Raw genomic sequence first — 21,582 nt, forward strand, 5'->3', positions numbered from 1 at the left:
AAAAAAAAAAAAATCTAATATGTATACCACCCAGCACTAACAAAATTGCTAATCTATCTAAATATGGTTAAATACTTAATTTTTTGAAAGTTATTAGTGTTTTTAAATTTATGAATATTTTCAGTGACCCTTACGTGTGGGGTCACTGAATATAATTTAAAAATTATATTTTTAAATATAATTTTATTTCCAAGATATTTTTGCCCTATCCACCATATTCAGCTTAAGTCAAATACAAATGTATATCACCAAAGACAGTCCAGGCAACATTAAAATGTTTGTCAGTGTGGAAGAACAGTCTGACAGAAGGACAAGACAGAATGGGCTAATTAAATATCTGATAGAGGTCAAAGAGCAGATTGAAAACACAGTGTGTGCATGACACTGTGTGCGTGGATGTACGTGTGTGTATTCAGGAGCACCTCTACCCAGGCGAGAATAAATCCAGGAACAATTCAAGCCAGGGAGCTGTGGCTTGGGAGTCAGGCCCCACACCCTCTTTGCCTCGCTTGATAGATTGCTTCTTCACTGCAAATGATTGCTGTATTCAGTCCAAAGAGTAGAAACCTCTTTTACAATGCTTCATGTGCTTTTATGGCACAAATCCAATATAAATATTTACTGGATCTATAAGTAAAAGTATATAAATTCTTGTTTATCTTACTGCATAGAGAAACCATGAAAAGCATGTGGAAAGCTGAGTCTATTTTTCTCTAAGAAGAAGCCCAGCTGCCTGCTGTGGCAACAGCTGAGAGAGGCTTAGTTCCAGAAGTGACAAAGAGGCTCTACTATAGTTTTTGATGTACAGGATGGGAAATTATTTATGTTGAATGCACAGATATTGAAATATTTCTTCTGACCAGCTCACTGGAAAGCGATGGTTAGGTGACCAGCCCTGTGTGTCCCTGGTGACAGACTCCTAACCCTAACTAGCAGGCCCAGAAGAGGGGTCTCAGGGTATGGGACAGGCTAAGAGAGAGTGTGGGATCAGGTCAGTAGATGAATGGCAAATCCACGCAAAGCCCATGTCCTGGCCAGTGGCCCTGCCCCTCCTCTTCACTCTCAGGGTGGCCCACTGTTGCCTTTGGCTACCATCATTTCAGCACAAGCAGGGCAGATTCCTGTCAACTGACCAAAACTGTAAAGAGGGGAAGTTGAGCTTCCAGTCCCCTTTGCCCTCAGACACTGTCCTTCTCTACCATTTCACAGGCCTCTAGGCTTCATGTCCTTTGCCGTCCTCTGTGCCTTAAGTGCTGGGTTCAGGATTAGTGTTTGCTTGTTCCTTTGAATTCTTATTAGTGATGATCCTTTGATAAACCTGCCACTTGAAACTACAGAAGTAGGGAGTATGCTGTTCATAGGTCCCTAATACTGGTGTCCAAACCCTGGTCCATCTCCAGGACCTGATGCTCCCAGACGGCCTTATCTCCTGCTGGTACACAAGTTCTCTCACCGTCTTCCTCCTTTCTTCTGTTTCCGTCTTGTCGCTGAAATAATGCTTGAGTTGTTCTGTCACATCTGTGTGCCTCGTTTGCTACCAAATGCTGTGGAGTATGGAAGAAGCATTGGCAGCTGTGCCCTCCTCTCTGCCAAGGCCGCAGCAGGGAGGGTCAGCAAGGACTTGAGCAAAGCCCGCAGCACAGCAGGTAAAGGTTGGGGTGGGAGGAGGCAGTGAGGTCCAGCCAAGCATGTGAGCCAGAGAAGCAGCAGACAAAGGGCATCGTGGGCTGTGCCCTCCTCTCTGCCAAGGCCGCAGCAGGGAGGGTCAGCAAGGACTTGAGCAAAGCCCGCAGCACAGCAGGTAGAGGTTGGGGTGGGAAGGAGGCAGTGAGGTCCAGCCAAGCATGTGAGCCAGAGAAGCAGCAGACAAAGGGCATCGTGGTTCTGGCAGGGCCAAGACAAAATGCAGCAAAAGACCATGCTGGGCTGGCAGCACCTGCTTTAGGGAACTCACATCTCACATCTCTAAACCTTAAAGTCTAACATAGTCAACACAACTTTGGCTGCCTACAAACATCCACCGTCCTCCCACTACTAAGCCATGGGAATAAGGTCACTACAAGGAGTTGATGATGACCTTGTGGGGCCACCATGTTGCACTCACACATCCACCCTGCAAGGACCCACCTCCTTCTTGGAAAGATGACACAGGCCATTTTACCACTCAGAGTCACACAGCTGGGGAGCTCAGAATGGAGCCTGAAGACCAGGGACATAGAGTCAGACACTTCTCTATGTGTTTCCTATTGCAAATATTCCCAGTGATGTATAAAGAAACAGAGCATTAGACTCACCTGAAGTTAGAAGGCTACTTGACTCACTTATATTACTTGATCTTTGATTTCTCTGTGTGTGTGTATCTAAGTGTAAGGTATTCATGGAGAGTGGTTGGCAAAAAGTTCGCACAACCTCAAATTCACCAAGGGATATTCCGGCATGCCTTGGGAAGAACTAGTAAAAATAACCTTCTGCGGGATTATCAAGCCTTCATTGACTCATCCAATAAATATTTGATGAGTTTCTTCCACGTGCCAGGTACTGCCCACAATGGTGAAGACTGTGCTGAGCACCTTGGACACAACAGTAAACAAGACAGACACAATTTCTACACTTGTCTATCAGACCTCTAACAAATAACTACACAAAATATTTCCACTTGAGCAGGGATGTCATTAACCACTGTCCCAGCTCTCAGGGGGTCTTGAGCTGGTTCATTTCAGCTTCCCAGGCAACTTCATGTGTGCAGGGCTCCCGCACCACCCCACCAGCATTTCTCTAGGTACCCAGGACTCTGCCTTTTTTTTGGCAGCTGGCCAGTGCATGGTCAAACCCTAGACCATGGCATTATCAGCAACACGCTCTAACAACTGAGCTAATTGGCCAGCCCTCTATCTTTTTCTTGGCTTTATTGTCATCATCAGGTATTATGTGTTCGGGGACTGAGCAGAGGTCTATTACTCAGACAGGTGTCATCCCATTGGATGGTCAGTGGGTATGAGGTGCTGGATGAGCTAAAGTCCTCACCAGTCTTCCATGGGAGGAATAGCTGGTGAGTCCCTGAGTGCAAACAATGAGAGGTGCCCACTTGAACAAAAGCGAACAGTCTATAGGTCCTGATTCAGCTACCATGTGGCTCATGGGAGCTCAAACAATGCCTCCATGGCGGTCCTCTGCTAGGTGCACATGCTTCCTAGGAAACTCAGCTGCTATGCTCTCAGGGGCTCTCTCCTTCCTCTCTTATCCCATTCCCTGACATCTGTGTGAGGGAGAAATACTTCCTCCTCCCCTTCTTATCTCCAGCAGGAGCACTTTCTTCCTTCTATCACTACAGCACACTCTCCTCTTCTCTGGTTCTTTCAAAACTAGATCCTCATGGCCCACTAAGCTCAGAACCCCACTCAACCAAAAGCAAGTTCCTTTTCCCTGGAATACACAGAGGGCTGCTTGATCTTCAAATTCCCCCAGAAGAGGAGAGAAAGGGTTTGCCATTGAGTGCAGCAAAGAAAGGGAAAAGGAAGCAAAGACAATGGCTTTTCTATATGAAAAGAGTCCAAACACGTTACCTGCCACAAGTAAAATGGTGATCAGAGTAGTGAAGGGGAGGACAGGGACTGGTCCCTGCCAAGGGCTGAGGGATCAGATCTGGCATGGACAGTGAACAGAAGTCAGTCCTGGAGGCAAGCCAGGCCCCTCGGCTGTGGTCTGAGGCCACCGATGGGAGCTTGATGCCTTTTACATGGATGAGCTCAAGTTTTGCAGTTGATGAGGAAGCCAAATGTTCCAAGCCTTTTAGAGCAAGTCCTGAATCACTGTGAACAAGCAGCATTTTGATCAACCCGGGGGCCCTCTCCGACTGTGCCACATGATATTGCACCATTGTCAGGGGAGATTAGAACTCTGATCTGCCCGTGCTGTTCTGGGCCTGGACGAGCCCGTGTTTTCTTGTTCTCCTGGTTACCTTGTATTCATCCTTCAATGCCCACATCAAATGACTCTCCTCTGCTGTATGTCTTGGCCACCTATATACTCCTTCCTCTTGTTGCCTCTGAATTTTATGCTTCTGGGGCCTGGACGAGCCCGTGTTTTCTTGTTCTCCTGGTTACCTTGTATTCATCCTTCAATGCCCACATCAAATGACTCTCCTCCGCTGTATGTCTTGGCCACCTATATACTCCTTCCTCTTGTTGCCTCTGAATTTTATGCTTCTGTTTTTTCACTAATCATCCTATTTACTCTTCTTTCTCCTTGAGTAGACTATGAATATCTTAGGAATGGAGTTGGTATCTTTTCTTAGGTTTTAGTACAGGCTCTGTGACCTTGAGAAAATTAATCATTGTAACTATTTTTTGACATTTTAAGTTATTCTAAATATAATTTATAAAGCTGAATTTAATGACAATTTGGAATTAAGGCAGGGACACTAAGCTAAAAGTATTTCACTAAACTCTCCTAGGGATTCTGACGGTGAATCCCAGCACTTAACTGCACTGCACCGTAATCACCTGTCTACGTCTCTGCACCCCAGAAACTCTGAGCACAGGGACCACGTTGATTTCACAAATGTATCCATAGTGTCTAATGCAGTGCCTGGCATAGAGTTAGCCACACAATACATGTGTACTGAATTAAAATGAATTACATTAAAAGGTCTCCTCAGGGAAAGGATAGAGTTTGACTCCTCAGAGTCTAATTATTGAAATCTCTTATGTCCATTCTATTGGAGGCGGGGGGCTGGTATCAGTATAAAAATATTAACGAACATAACAACACCACACCAACAACTACTGCAAGCCTCGCAGTCACTGTTATTTAGCATTTCCTATCTCCAAGCACTGTGCTAGGCTGTCCATGTGCATTATTTCATTCACTCCTCACAACCGTCGTGCAACACGGTTTTATTGTTGTCCACATAGAGAACGCTCAGGCCATAGAAATTACTTCAGTTTCTTGCCCATGGCCACTCACCAGGTAGGATTAGAGCCCTTATCTGTTGTGAAGAGTGTTCTAGGCAACTACAATGTAAATTTAATAAATGTCTTCAAGAGACAACAATGAGTAGAATTTACATCCTACTTTTGAGTAACACTGCGCTGCCGACACCATCTGTCCAAGTCTGCTCCTGCTTCTCCAGAGGACACGTTATTTTTTCAGAATGGTATTGAGTTGGTTCTGCATCAGCTCCAGTCAACACAAGCTAGCAACCGGGGTTCATTCCAAAGTCAGTTGTGAGTTTGGAGACTTCCCCAAGTGGGTTCATATAAGCAAAGACCAAATCATTGTTCTCCCCACCCCCGTGGGTCCAGGCTGCCCATCATAAAAAAATGGACTGATAGGCCAGTCATCTGGATCTAAATCCTGAATGCTGCCCATGGTGCACCCAAGTTACTCTGCATAATACAGGAATGTGGGGACCTTTCAATGCCCATTTTTAGGCATTGGCCCTATACTATGCCTAGAATAGCAGTTAGGAGCCAGTCTCTAGAACCAAACTCCCCAGAGACAGGTTCAAATCTGCCTCTTCCATCACACTGTGCAAATTTGGACAACCTGTTTATCATCTAAGTCAGTTACCTCATCATAACATGGGTCCTTGTGAAGAACTGATGCGTTAATATGCATCTTTACACATATTACTGCTAAAACAGTGTCTGGCACATAATAAGTGCTATAAAAGTCCATCACACTGTGCAAATTTGGACAACCTGTTTATCATCTAAGTCAGTTACCTCATCATAACATGGGTCCTTGTGAAGAACTGATGCGTTAGTATGCATCTTTACACATATTACTGCTAAAACAGTGTCTGGCACATAATAAGTGCTATAAAAGTGCTGGTGAAAGAAAAAGCTGTGCTGTCCCTTCCGTGTCACCACAGCTCAGCCTCTTGTCTCCATTAATTCCAGAATCCTAAGGCCCTTGACTTCTGCTCTTGCCCGGAGGAGTAAGTGGGTGAGTGGACTAGAATGGCAACAAGTCAGTTTCCCTTTGAATTGCCAGGACTGGGTGATCACCCATTTGTTGTTTCTTCCCATTTTCTGAGCATTACAAAATGTAATGTTCATGTGTCAAGGGATCCAGGATTGTATTTTAACATTTTACAACCTCTTTGTAAAGCTACCTTTTCAATTTTAGAGGAGGCAGTTTTATGACTCCCTTTGAGAACCACTTAACTATTAAGACCCAAACAAAGAAGAGGAACGGTCAAAGGATATCAGGTACTCCCAGCCAGCGAGAGTCCCACTTCTTGAACATTATTCAAATTAGCTCCAGGACTCATAATTCTGTGTTTTCATTTATTGCTGCAGTAAAGCAAATGGTTCTTTTATCCAAATGTTATTTCCTGGCTATTAATTCAGTAGTTATTTTGGATTGTGGCACTCCTCTTTGATTTAGGGATATGGCACCTTATAAATATTTAAAAGTTGAAGAGTGACACTTGGGGAAATTGACTTTGAATTGTTTTGTTAATATCCTATGGCTAGAGTAATTATAAGTTTGGAAGATACAGTCCCATTGTCTGTTTGTTGGAAGAGATGGGGAGCATGTGTCTCTATAACAGGGAATTTGGCAAAGAAAGGCTGTTCCCAAATCTTCTGCAGACACGACCTTCATGCTCATCTCCTCAGGACAAATGCCGCTCTTTACTTTTCATAATTTTCTCCAGAACTTTCTCTTGAGCCCAGGAATGTGTGGATAAAAATAACCCATACTTCTCAAAATAGCTGAAAATGGTCATTCCTGAAAGGCTTGGAAATTTCTCTGCATCTACAAGTGCCAGCAAGGGTTTATGGCAGGGCTCAGGCTGATCTATCGACTAGTATGATTTAACTGTGGATCAATCAACCTATTAGGGGAAAAAAGACAAGGTCAATAAGGATGGGTCTTGGTGAACCAGAGGTCATCCTACATTTTTCAACCTAATGTTCTTATTTCCTTTCCATTAACATTTCATAATGAAAAAATGCCTATATTCTTTAATTTTTAAGATAATTAAGTGAATTTAGTGCCTTTGAAGAGTGGAGAATTTATAATGGCATCAGGGAATACGCTATTAATAATCAACAAGACAGGGGCCACCTGGAGAGTAGCAGTGCCGTCTCCGTCACCATTTCTGCTCCTTTGGTGACAAACTGTAAATGGGTTCCACTTACTTTGCCAATTTAGAACCAAACTTCTCTTTTGTGGCCAAAAAGACTTGTGTCTTTTGGGATAGGGCCTCTATCTTGTAGGAAGTGGTTTTCCAGTTGTATTTGAATTTGAATTTGAGCAAAGTACAACACGCACAGATCTTTCTGAGTACTTGGCATTCTCTAAATGCAAAGCCCTGAAATATGGGATGGGAATATAGAGTTGTTCTGGAGCCTCCCTAAGGGAAAGACACATGCGTCTACCGCTAAGACCATCACAACCTAACAAGTGATGGCATTGGCTCAAGTGAACACAGGGGGCACAGAACAGGAAAAGAAGACCTACACAGTCACAACCAGGCCCGTGCACAGAGAAACAGAAGGCAAAAGACCAAAGGCTGGCTTACCTCTGAGCTCTCCAAGCTGACCATTGAAGGTATCATTTAATAAAGATAATTTCAATGGTTTTTGGATAAAGATAGTAGATTAAACACATTCATTTTCTTTTGTTCCCTACCCAAGCCCCACTAAAACAACAGTAAAAGTACTTTTTGAAGGCATTAATTCTCAAAGGAATTGAGAGAAGACTTACCAATGACAAAATTTTGGAGTCTAGAAAACAGATGATAAATATTAAGTAATTAGGAAACCTTAAGAAAGCCAAAATAAGCTAGCAATGGGAACAGCTGAGAGGCAGGCAGATTTATACCACAGACTGCCCCCCACCAATAGCTCAGGAATTGGCTATTTAAGTACCTTTGGAAGTGGGAACAGAGAGGCTATAAACAGGAAAATGGAAAGTGTAAGAAGTTACTTCCCTGGATCTTTTGTATGACTCCACCCCATAAAGGCTGAAGTCTTATGCTCTGGAGAGGGTATAACAGCAGGTCTTCAGGTTCAGGGATCATCAGTGCAGAGCTTGAGGGTAGGACTGCAGGCTGAGAACAGAGGATTGCATGGACAGGTTCAGACCAGTGCTGAGACTCCTCCTCTCACCCCCAGCCCACTAGCCTCCAGCCAGAAGATTCTTCTCTGGGGAATCTGAGTAGCTTTAGCAAAGACACAAAGACACTGACACTTGGTGGCTTCCCCAATGAAACAGGTTCAGTCAGATCCTCCTCCACAGAATCCTCAAGAAGCAATAATAGAAGCTTTTAGAGGCCCACTTTTAAACTGGAGCAGACTATCAAAGATTACTATACAGCTAAGGAAAACCTCTAATATTCCTAAAGACTTAATATATTAAAATAATTTATTGAAGGATAGCTGATTAAGAAAGACACTAAACCACAGGTGTATGAATGCAAAGAAAGTGTGGTATACACATACAATAGAATATTGTCAGCCTTAGAAAAGAAGGAAATCCTGTCATTTGCAACAACATGAATGAACTCTGAGGACATTATGCTAAGTCAAATAAGCCAATCACAAAAAGACAAATACTGCATAATTTACTTATGTGAGGTGGTTAGAGTAATCAAATTCAGAAACAGAAAGTAGAATGGTGTTTGCCAGGAGCTGGGAGGAGGAGAGAGGGAGCTGTTGTTCAATGGCTAGGAAGATTCAGTCACGCACGATGAACAAGTTCTAGATATTTGTTGTACAACGATGTGCATATAGTCAACAATACTGTATACTATGCACTTAAAAATTAAGAGAGTAAATTTATGTTATGTGTTTTTCTATCACAATAAAAAAAGAGAGACTAAAACAAAGTGAAAGGAGTGAAGTAAACTGTGAAGGGAGAAGAAAATGTCAGAGACTTATCATTAACACCCTCAGAGAGGTAAGAGAAGATATTGCATCCATGAGACAAAATTAGGGTGCTATTGAAAAATAAAAATAAAAAAGGAATCTCCAGACAACAAAAGAATAGCTCTTAGAAATAAAAACTGTGATATTAAAATCTCAAGAATGAGAAGAGAGGATATTTCTCAGAAAATGGAGCAAAAAGAAAATAATGAAAAATATGAGAAATAGAAGACATGAAAAAAGAAAAAAGAATGGAAAAAATAAAGAAAAACAAGTCCCAAGTTCAAGTAAAAGGAATTCCAGAAGAATAAGAGACAGGAAGAAATAATCAAAGAGCTCATTTTTAAACCATCTAGAATTAAAGGACATAATTTTCCAGGTTAAAGGGTCACAAAGAATTTAGAATTATGAACAAAAATAAACCCACACCAAGGCACAGTTTCATGACATTTCAGAACTCTGGAAGCAAACAAAGATCCTACGAAAATGGAATAAGAGCCCAGAATAGCTTCTGACTTCTCAAAAGTAACATCTAAAGCTGATAGAACAATGCCTTTGAAATTCTAATGGAATGGTTCTGACCTAGAAATCTGTATCTAGACAAACTATCAATGAAATGTGCCAATAATATGAAAACACTTCAGAATGCAAGGGCTCAAATCTACCTACCCCACACCTTTTCTTGGGAAGCTACTGAAGGATGTGTCTGTATTAGTTCGTTTTCTGTTGCTTAAAACAGAATACTTAAAACTGGGTAACTTATAAAGAAATGAAATGTATTTCTTACAGTTTCAGAGGCTGAGAAGTCCACGGTCCAAGGGGCCTTCTTCTTGGTGGGAACTCTCTATAGGGTCCTGTGGTGACCAGAATATCACATGGTGAGACTGGCATGAACAAGAGAGAAAAAACCTGCTCACTTGCTCTCCTTATAAAGCCGACAGAACCACTCCCTGATAACCCATTAACCAGGGTCCTGTGGTGACCAGAGGTCACATGGTGAGACTGGCATGAACAAGAGAGATAAAACCTGCTCACTTGCTCTCCTTATAAAGCCGACAGAACCACTCCCTGATAACCCATTAACCCATTAATGGGTTAATCCACTCAAGAGGACAGGGCCCTTATGATCCAATCACCTCCTAAAGTCTCCACCTTTTAAGTACCACAATTGGATTTCCCACCATCTTAGCACTGTTACAATGGGGTCAAGTTTCCAATACATGAACTTTTGGGGGACACATTCAACCCATAGCAATGTCTCACCAAAATGAGGGGAGAAACCAAGACAGATAAAGACGTGGGATACAGAAACAAAAGAGAAAGACGAAGGCACCCCCGGAATTGTGGTGAAAGAGCATCCTAGAATGAAAACAATACGTCAGATGTAGAAGACAGACAGCTCAGACTGAAGAAGTGCAGAAAGTTCCAGAAGTGATTTCTTCATGAAATTGATGGAATACCCAAAGCATTCTGAGAGGAGACTTAGACAACTGATGGGTTGAATTAATTATAAGTACGTAGAAAACTAAGCACACATTAAAGAAAACAATTATTAACTCTGCAGAATACAAAATGTGGTCAAGGAAAGGAAAAGTAATCACAGTAAATTGCGTGACTTAGCTATGAATATCTTATATGTAGTCGTAATAATATAAATCCTGAACATTTATCTGAGCAAAGTTCACACATAAGGGAATGAAAAAGGTTAGTACATGAGGCAGCAGGGATTGGAAGATGTAGTGTAAGACAGCTTAATCATCATTTCAGTGGTGGGAAGTTAATAGACAGATAATGCTTAAAACAGAAATTAGTCAAAAAATAAAACTGCAAGCATCTTACTTTGCCAAATACAAAAAAAAAAAAAAAAAATTATCTAGATGACTTGAAAGTTGTTGCCTCTGGTTGAGGGAAACTTTTGGTACCAAAAGATTTCTGCTAGTGTATGTGTTTGTATAACTAGCCTTATAGACCTAATTTGTTCTTAAAATATGCATCTATATCTTTGATTAAAAAATTTTTTCAAATTAAAAAATAAAAAGGGAACGTGCTTGCATGGGGCCAGGAACTCTGAGCAAGGAATTATCTAGATGACTTGAAAGTTGTTGCCCCTGGTTGAGGGAAACTTTTGGTACCAAAAGAGTTCTGCTAGTGTATGTGTTTGTATAACTAGCCTTATAGACCTAATTTGTTCTTAAAATATGCATCTATATCTTTGATTAAAAAATATTTTTCAAATTAAAAAATAAAAAGGGAACGTGCTTGCATGGGGCCAGGAACTCTGAGCAAGGACACATACACCAAAGATGAGTTTCCACTACCATGTTTGAATTTCACAAGGCTTATCTTTTTAATTCCAAGGAGCTAGAGTCTATAAACATGTTAACATGTTAAGATTATTTACTGAAGGGTAAGGTGATTAATTTTTTGATAAAAATAACTAATCTACAGAACAGAAGGTTAATTGTCCTGTAATTTATATATTTGTTCATTGTTCTTCCATGTTGTGGGGAATAACCAGTGTTTGGATTTTAGCCTAGAGATGTAAGTTCCTATGGAGGAGCATAGAGTTGGGAAAAAAGGATTGATTATGTGGTTTCTGAAATCCTTAGAGTGACAAGAGTTGGATTTAATTGCTCAGCCAAAGTAGTTCCAGGGCATAAATTACTGCTGCAGTAATTTATATCCAGTGAATAGACAGGGAATATGAATACAGAATGGTCTCTGATAACCTGAGAACATAAAAGTGACTTCCTTACCAAGAGTGGCCCAAAGGATATGGTAAAACTGATGAAATCAGCATTCAAATGATTTCCAAAGATCTTTTTTTCTTTAGGTTTGTGTGGGTCAACTGATTGACAGCTGTCTAACATCAGCATTTTTAAAACCCTGAATATGTATAACCAGTATTTTAATTACATTGTGATGTTATATAGAGTGAAGCTAAACAGTATAGCAAAATGCAGCTCTTCAGTGAAATATATACATATGCTAGCTCTCCAAACATCTCCATTTTATTAAGACAACACATTTTGCACCAGAGAGATGTGCTGTCTGATCCTTCCTATCTTTCTGAATATAAGGAACACATGCATAACAAAGAGCATGTGCAAGCTGCAGGATACAAGAATACAAGAAAGAAGGCAAAGTGGTATATTCCTATCTCCTTCTGAACAGCAGCAATTAAAATTCACAGCTGCTGGCTGCCCACGTGTTTCTTGCATTTAGTGCTCGGTAATATGCATCAGAATGTATTGCATGGACCGTGGGTTCAGTAAATTGGACAGTTCTGTGCTCTCAATTCTGCAGACTAGATCCAGTGCATATATTTTATCTTCAGATTAGCTCCCCTCCCCCCTTCTCTCTTCATTTACTTGGGGCATTTGCAGTTCAGAAACAAAAGGCATTTACAGCTCAGAGTTTAGCTGTATCAGGGTGTAAGTGCAGGTCAGGCCTGATTTATGTGGCACTTCTGATAAGCTGGGGAGTAGGGCAGGATGAGGGGTTTGGGAAAGCTGGTGAACTTGGCCTGACATGTCTTTTGATTTTGTAGGCAGCCAACATCCCTCTGGTGTCAGAACTTGCCATCGATGACATTCATTTTGATGACTTTTCTCTCGATGTGGATGCCATGATCACGGCTGCTCTTCGAATGTTCATGGAGCTGGGAATGGTACAGAAGTTTAAAATCGACTATGAGGTAAGATGTTCTGTCCTGTGTGATCCAAGGAGCGCACCTGGGACAGCGTGGTAGCCACTCTGAACCACAGGTTTCCCAAATACAAAATGGGGATGATAATCCCTTCCCCGCACACCTCATGGGATTACTGTAAGGATCAGATGAGGTGTTTGTGGAAGGGCTTTGATCCTTGAGTGTTACTCAGACTTCAGGCATTGTTTTAATAATGATCTACTGTAGACACATACAACTGCCTGATGCCACCTCTTCCCTCTCATTTCAGACTCTGTGTAGGTGGCTTTTGACAGTGAGGAAAAATTATCGAATGGTTCTGTACCACAACTGGAGACACGCCTTCAATGTGTGCCAACTGATGTTTGCGATGTTAACTGTAAGTGTGTTCAGTGATGGTGGAAGGTCATCTTTCATTCGTGTGGACCTACAGGCCTTCTCCTTTACACTTCCATTTCTCTAAGAAATTGCCACGTGATTATTTTATGTCAGAACTTACCTGCCCTGGTTATGGGAATATGTATGTGACAACTCTTTTTGAGCTTTCTGTAAAATCACTGATACCTTGAAGAAGGTATAGCCTTAGAATGATTATGTGAGCCTCTTTTCAATGTTTTATCTTGATAAACTGCTTCTTTTGCAAAAGAAATGCTTGGATTTTCAAAGTGATCTTTCTGCAAAGGAAATAGAGATGAGTAACAGAACAAAGAGGTCACTGGATAAGACTCTGGGCTCTTGGGAAGCGAAAAGTAATGAACATTATCCACAAGCACATGGAAATCCTGCAAGAGCATGTCTATTTGGGAAAATACTCAGGGAGGCCAAGGGAGAAGGAAGGAGTAGGAGTGGATGCTGTCAGCATTTAGGAGCTCACCCTAGGCTTAAAACCTCTGCCCCAGGGGCTGTAACCCAATAATGGTAGCCAGAGGTAAGCCTTGGAATGAAAGCTCAAAGTAAATGATTGTGGCAAAGATTGAAACAAAATTCTCTGTTCATCCCCATTCAATGGCAAGAAATAAGGCTTGTTTTGGCCTTATTTACACTTATATTGTTAACTATCATCAAGTAAAATGCTTTATGGCTTAAATATGTTGGTTTCTTTGGCATTATAGTGATATCTGCATACATATATGTGTGTGGGTGGGTGGGTGTGATCATTTTTACCATACAGAAAAAGAGAACGTCAGTTTTGGATTCTCACAACCTAAATACCAATACCTTATATCTGCACCCAGATTAAAATTTAAACACAAAATTGGGAATTCCAAGCGAAATAGATTCCAAATGAGCAAAGACTATTTGGCTTCTTCCTCATGAAAATCTCTGCCCCGTTCTCTGCCTATTAAAATTTTACTTATCCTTTAAGGCATTAATCTAATGCCAGTTTTTCAACAAAGTCTTCCCCTTTCTCCCAAAGCATTAATAATTACTTCTTTCTCTGCACTGGATCTAGCACAACACATCCCTCTTTCAACTGTGTATTTTAAGTTACAAATCTCTCATTCTCTGACAGAGCAAGCTGAGTGAGGGAAAAGATAATTCTTATTCTTTTAACCACATTCACTTATTTTCAAAACACCTATTTATTGAGGGCCCCACCAGTAGCTTGTACTCTCTCCTGCACTTGGTAGTTTTCAACAAATGTACATTGGATTGACTTGAACTCACATGTGTACATGGCATGAGAAGATGAAACCAAAATGTCTTCACTTTTACACTCAGTGACATGTGTATTGGGACCCCCCCCCCCCCCTTAAGTTACAAATCTCTCATTCTCTGACAGAGCAAGCTGAGTGAGGGAAAAGATAATTCTTATTCTTTTAACCACATTCACTTATTTTCAAAACACCTATTTATTGAGGGCCCCACCAGTAGCTTGTACTCTCTCCTGCACTTGGTAGTTTTCAACAAATGTACATTGGATTGACTTGAACTCACATGTGTACATGGCATGAGAAGATGAAACCAAAATGTCTTCACTTTTACACTCAGTGACATGTGTATTGGGGCCCCCCCCCCCAGTGCTTAAGGAATCAGCACACTGGCCTAGACAAGCTGGACTGGCCCCATCTCTCTGTTGCAATCACCACCAGAGCTGTCAAACAGTCAAGTGAGCAAGGAAGACGCTTTGAACCATGAGGCTTAATTGCTCAAGTGCCAACATTGCTTGAAAAAAAAAATTTAATTTTGCTTTTCCATATAAGATCTCAGTAGACAAGGAATAATTTGTGTGCATAGTTCATGCGTCTGGCTCACACATGACATTCAACAAAGAATTTATTAACCACTTATTTTGGAGAACTTATAAACTTATGGCAAATTGCCAGAATAAGTAAGCAGGAATCTTGCTCAATGAAGAAAAAAGAAATGTCTGTGACATTGTGAGCTAGATGCCAAGGACAGAGACAGATTTTTATGATGAGCCTTAAAATAGTTGGGATGGAGGAATCTGGCAAGGGCCAGGGGGTGAGCACTTAGGAGCAAAAGGAAATATACACGCAGTTATCATCAGTCAGTAGTTCCATGATATAGACAGTCTTGATCCTTTTCAAGAAACTGAAGAATGTAGAACTCTCAAACTAACTATGTCAGCACAATGGGGATACTCATACTGTCAGAACATTTCAAAGGTTCAGTTGTTTTTGCACATCTGCTCATCAATCTTGAAGGGCATCACTGTTGGAAAAGGTTTGGGTTTTGTTTTTATATTCATGCGAGTGGAAAAAGAGGAGACTTTGCTGTTAAAGTTCTCTAAGATGGAGGGGATTCCAAAATAAAAACATGACTTTGGAAAGAATATGTTAGTAAATATTATTTTTTCTCCCTTACATTGAACTGAGTAGCCACATCTGGAAAACATATTATTTTCTGCTCATTTAATTTTGCTGAACTTGACTAACGGTTACAATAAGTGGAAAGTGCCAGCTTTTGTTTGTCCTTAACACAAGCAGCTATCTTCTCCAACTTGACCATGGACAATATGGTTACAATCAGAATTTTTAAATTAAGTATATAACTATGGAGATAACAGAGATTACTTGACCAGTGTAGGTAAAAATGAATTTAACTTATTCATAAATTCCAATTTCTGAAATATGACCTCTGCCTATAGCAAAATGATATTCTACTTATTTCCATGAATGGTCACTAACGCTTCGGGCTCTACTAAAGACTTAGGGTCTTTCACTATTTTGATCTCATCAGTGATTCTATTTCCATTCAAGTAATCATTTCCTTATGTTGAGTTAGAACCAAAATTCTGTATTAATCTGGAGAAAAAGACATTCACCATACACCAACCTCTGGATTCAGCCTGGCTCACAAATCTGAGAAAGCATGGTGCATGTACACTGAATTTTCCTCTAGATGGCACTCCAAGGCAAAGATTCCCAGCCAGTTGCTGGAAAAGAAGAGGAAAAAAAATTTACCAACCTTCCTTGGAAATGCTTCTTTTCCTCTAACAGGAGATACTGAGGCACACACCCTAACACAAAATAAATGTTTCTCTTAAAAGAGACACCAGCAAAGCCAGTCTGTCTGAAGAGAGCCCCTCCTATCAGAATAGGCCTGTTTTATGACTGGCTCCGCGCCCACTGGGCTGTTACATGAAAAATACGGCGTTCTCCATGTGAACTTAAATCTGTGATTGTGCATTTTCCCAAATCCATTGTCTCTGGAATTGGGAACGTGCATAGTTGTGTGTAACTGCTGAGGAAATTTTGGCACCATGTATGACAGGACAAGCAAATTATAAATATATGCACTAGCTTCCTAACCTTTAACCCTAAAATCATTTCACACACAGAAAACAAATGTATTGACTCAGAATTGTGTTTTACAAAAATATTCAGGCTCATGTCTAGGTAACAAACGATTTTGTTCCTTTAGAAATTTGAAAAAAGAGGGGCTACTTTGTATGACAAGGAACTTGATATAAAATGGTGGATATTTAGTTAAGTGAGAACCCCATTAATGACTTACTAATTTGTTTCATGCCTCTGGCCTGAAATTTCGAATTTGTAAAATGAAAGCTTCAATGTTATCCTTTACTTTTAAAGGTACATTTAGATGATTAAATTTTACCAAATATTTTCAATTCCTCTTTTAAATACAGTATAAAGTGCCAGTTATTATTTGCAGTTAAAACAAAGAATAAAAAATCTGCAAATCAATGATAATTATAGAATTTTCTCTTTATTTATAGAATAAATATTTATTTATAAATATTATAAATAATATAATAATTTTTTTATTTATAAATAAATATCCATCAAGCACATACATAATGAAAGATGATGGACACATTCTTATATTCACAACATAGACCAGATATAGGAAATGACTGTGCTTTTGATAGTATTCTGTAAAATAAAAGGCGTGTAGTGGTGCTGAGGTTGCAGAGACATTTTTCAGTTTTATAAATGATGTATGAGCTCTGACAGATTTTCCAAGGGGGGGAAAAAGGTTTTCTTAAGAGTCAGTATTCTTTACTATCCCATAAATGTACTCATTAGCACTTTGGGCCATGCCCTGCATCCTGTAGGGGCTCAATAAAGATTAATTGAATGAGCGAATTTAGTTTAGGGTAATATTATTCAAGGAACCATGTTGTTCAGTGTCCAGTTTTTCTAACAAAAAAAACTACAAGATGATGAACAACTATCACTGCTAGAAATCTTGTTCTTTCTTCATATCACACTAAGGTTCAGCTAGGGTTCATATAGAATATTATGATCTTGCAGAATTCACTGGATATGAAAAGAGAAGAGCACATGATCACATTAAAATTTATGGCAGTGCTGGCAGCATGGCGCTGGTGTGGAATTGCAGTTAAGCACTAATAATAACCGAGTATCACAGCAAACACATTGACACCCCCTGACATTTACTGGGGGCTTCTTAAATCTTAAAAGTGGAGGTAGCGAATTTAAGTCCATATTTGTATTGTCAACAAGGTTATTTTCAGAGATAAGCCAAGCCGTTTTCTTGATAATTCAAACTAGAGAGCAGAAAGGACGTCTAGTGAGAAAATCCCTCTGATTCACCAGCTTGAGGATAATGTGCTGTCCGCGGTCTATGGTTTTCAGGAAAGTCCTTGATTTTTTGAGGTAGAAAATTTCTTCTGGAAGGAGATCTTAGAAGCACAATTGGAATTCTCCCCCCTACCCCCAAGAAGGATAGAATGGACTGAATTTTTAAATAAAATGTTTTCACACAATAACCAGAATCCTAGTTTCAACAAAAATTGAATTCCTTTATAGATTGTAACATTGGAAGATACAAAGACAGCTAGATGTTTTGGTCTGTAACTGACTATATAATAAAGTAACAATAATATTTGCAATCATCAAACATCTTTTTTTGCATTGCATTTCCTTATCAATATAAGTAGCACCTAGTTATATTTTCTTTAAAATAGATGGCAACATTATTATACAATAAAATCTGCTAGTTAGAAAAACCAATTCTTTAATCTTCATGTAGAGGTAACTTAAAAGATGACAAATTTTTAATTTAGGAAAGCAGTGCTTGTTAATGTTTTTGCAGAATATCAGAACTGAGCACTATAAATTAACTATGGAGCTAATCAATTTGAATACCATGTTTAAATTACATAAGACTCCTGTCTTTTAATCATTTATTTTTAGTCTCTGCCTACGTCTCAGAGCTCCAATTAGGTACTCCTTGCTTAACTGACATTCCCTTTATCCACATTTATTTTATAAAAGAAAAAAAGGCAAAGCTGCATATAATTAAGAACCTGGTGTGTTAATAACCAAACATACAATTGGGCAGAAGGATAATCCAATCCATTTCCTCTCACAGGAGAGCAACCTCCATAACTCATTTTAAGCGCTGCCATTCATGAGTTATGGGTCATTCCCTTTCTAGTGAAAATAAATTCTCCCGCACCATCAGCCAGAGCAGGGTATTTTTCTTAGGACATGTAAATTGTAGAAGTGTATAAACATAATCATGTCTGGCATTACAGGGAAAGTGTAAGCTCTTGCTCCTGGACACAGGCTTGTAAGGAAATGTATCTGGTTTCGGGGCTAGGGCTGCCTAGTTACAATATAGGATTTTTGATTAAAGTGAATTTATTCTTGAGATTTTTATGGTGTTGGTAAACTGCTTAATCTGTCACTTTGTGTTTTATGACGCCAGCTGAATCCTCCAGGTCAGGGAGACCCGGCAGCATAGTCACGGTAGTTTATCACAGCCTCCATTTTCCACAGTGTATGACTTTGTAGTGGCACTTTCTTGGGATTGAAACCTGGCACCTCAGGGTGTTAAGTTGAGAGCTTTGAAAAGTTTTAATGTTTCGTGGGTGTCATATTTAATTTTATCTCAATAATGGCTAACAAAAATTGGGGTAAGCTTTGAAAAGGCCTCACTTTCTTGAAATTCATCAACCTGGCCTCTCCTGGCACTTTGAAAGATCTATCTTTCTGCACAATTAATGTGCATTAAGTGATATCCTTCATTTTCTGAGCCCACAAACCATATGCTATATTTGCTAGTAATTTATCATAAATAAAATATAAACTGCATTTCTAAACATGGACAAAACATGCTTTCCTTGTCCTCAAAAAAATCATAAAGCACATATACTCTTAGTGTTGAAAGCTAAATCCTTAGAATCTGATGTTCTTTTCTTTTGTTTCTTTTTAGAATGCTGTATATGGGCTACATATATCCAGTTATGTTTATTTATTATATAAAGTGAAATAGAAACCTCAATTTTTTCAAGTCTTATTAAGTATTTAGTCTGAAAATTTCTTTATACCATTTGTATATCATTTTGCACACATTTTATCAAAATATAAGAGCAGAGATATATAGACCAATCTTTATTTGATCACATTAGGACTTTTTGAGAATGAAATAGTGTTGACAGGTGCCAGAGGTTTGCTTTGAAATGCGCTAACAAACAAAACACAGCACATGAAGAGACAGAGGAAACGAGATCAGCAAGACATGGATTCTTGTTGAAGTTAAGCAATGAATACATGAGGTTTATTATAGCCTTCTACTTTTGTATGTTTTTAGATTTCCAAAATAAGGAATTTGAAAATTATGGTAATAAGTAGGTTAAAAAGTAAGCCTTGGAAGTGGTTAAAAATAATTAAATAAAATTGTATAACATTGATCCAGATTTTTTTATTCATGCATCAAACATCTACCCAACACAAGCAATTGTACCAGGCAACCATTCAGTTTTGCTGCCTTGCTTTCCTAAGACTTTCAGGGACAGGCATTTGCAACATTATTTGAGGTTAAGAGTCTACATATGCCCAAATCTTGACTTAGATTTTATGATTTGGTATTTGGTGCCTTCAGAAGCTTCTGGTCGTAAAAGAAAGTCATTTAAGTGTAAACTCTAAGGTCTTCTCAACTCTGAGCTTAGTAAGGTAAGGATCACTTAGTCTTAAATCAATATTTAATTAATGCCAAATCGATGTTTGGTTACATTCATCCTGAGAAGAAAGAGAAGCAAATTGGAATCAAAACTATCCCACTCCCGTGGTGATTAGACAAACTACAATTGGTTTGTTGTATTGCGTGCCCTGGGAGAGGGGGCATAAACATGTCGGTGCTGGGCGAAACAGCTGGAAAAGTCTCTGGACCTCTGAAGTGCCTCTTTTTCAGGTCAGCAGACCCAAATACTGGCAGACAAACATTACTGTAAGTTCCACGGGAGTATGACCACTAAGTCTAGGTCCTGTGGTTTGTCCAGTAGCTTCAGCAGACCCAAATACTGGCAGACAAGTATTACTGTAAGTTACTTATTACTTATTACTGTAAGTTCCACGGGAGTATGACCACTAAGTCTAGGTCCTGTGGTTTGTCCAGTAGCATTTTCCCCCAATAGAGGGCTGTGGTTGAATACCTGTTCTTCCCCCACTTGGGCTTTCATCACACACTATCTCTGGTTGGCAAAGATAGGATCCTCTTAAAACAAGAAGGGAGGATGTGGCATCAAATAGTATGAGTTTACTAGGAAGCACTCATGGTAGGCAACTGAAATCTGCTTTTACTCTAAAGTTTGAGAAAGCCCTCTGCCTAAAATCATAGCCTTGGAGCATATCCAACAGTTTGACACCCACCAGCCTGTCCCTAGGCTTTACATGTTGAGAGGTGCCCATTCCATCTTGAAGCAAACAAGGTAGAGTCCCAAGAAAAAGTATGTTGGGCTTGCTGTAAGTGCATGCGGAGCCCAAACGTGTGCTTTAACAATGGTCCTTGTTAGGAGATCGAAGTTTCACAGATAGATTCCTCCTATTATGGATGGCCCAGCAGAGCTTGTTAGGTCATCAACATTGCACCTTGGGGCTTTTTTTTTTTTGGCTGCTGGCCGGTTCTGAGAACCAAACCCTTCATGCTGGTGTTACAAGGCCACACTCCAACCAACTGAGCTAACTGGCCAGCCCTAGAGGCATTTTTTTAGAAGACATAAGCACCTTGTATGTGGCATTTACAATAAAACCCTCAAAGAACTCTTTTTGGCTGAAATAAATTTGATTTTAATTAATGTACCAAACAAAGGTCCCAGACAGTGACCCGGCAACACTCTGGATACCAGGAATTTTTAAATGCCAGAAATTAAATGCTTTCTTGGTAAATGCTGTTTTTCAGACCCAAGCTTACAGAACCTCCAAATTCAAGCCATCTATTGATGGGTTGAGACATGATGACACAGATTAGGGACATGGTGTGCAGAGTCTTCCAGAAAAGGTACTTCCTTGAGGAACCTCGCCTTTCAAAACCCTTGGAATGGTCTGAGCAGTGCTCTTTGCTCTTCTTGTTCAGAAGAGAGAGAAGGATGAAGGGGTGGAAGGGAGACTCTGTGAAAACCAGTCCTCTGTCCCTCTCCCTTAGCCAGTCCACTAAGGGTGCTGCCACGGTGCCTGGACATGAGCGTCCAGGGAGGGTCATTCAGAGGCAAGTGCCTTCGGCTTGGAATTTCTTCCACCATTGAGAATCTCCAGTACATCATGGATTCCCTCCCTCTTA

At 40.0% G+C, this 21,582-nt stretch overlaps 1 protein-coding gene across 1 annotated transcript in view; it reads left to right on the forward strand.

The window, feature by feature from the left end:
• The window catches only part of PDE11A (phosphodiesterase 11A), a 191,541-nt gene that overhangs the window by 77,232 nt on the left and 92,727 nt on the right, over window positions 1-21,582 (forward strand). The window contains exons 5-6 of the mRNA XM_008585781.1: window positions 12,430-12,576; window positions 12,839-12,946. Of these exons, the coding sequence (XP_008584003.1) occupies window positions 12,430-12,576; window positions 12,839-12,946 (255 nt within the window). The remainder of the gene's footprint in view (window positions 1-12,429; window positions 12,577-12,838; window positions 12,947-21,582) is intronic.

The sequence above is a fragment of the Galeopterus variegatus genome, unplaced genomic scaffold (genome assembly GCF_000696425.1).
Source record: "Galeopterus variegatus unplaced genomic scaffold, G_variegatus-3.0.2 Scaffold3710, whole genome shotgun sequence".
NCBI classification, from domain to species: Eukaryota; Metazoa; Chordata; class Mammalia; order Dermoptera; family Cynocephalidae; genus Galeopterus; species Galeopterus variegatus.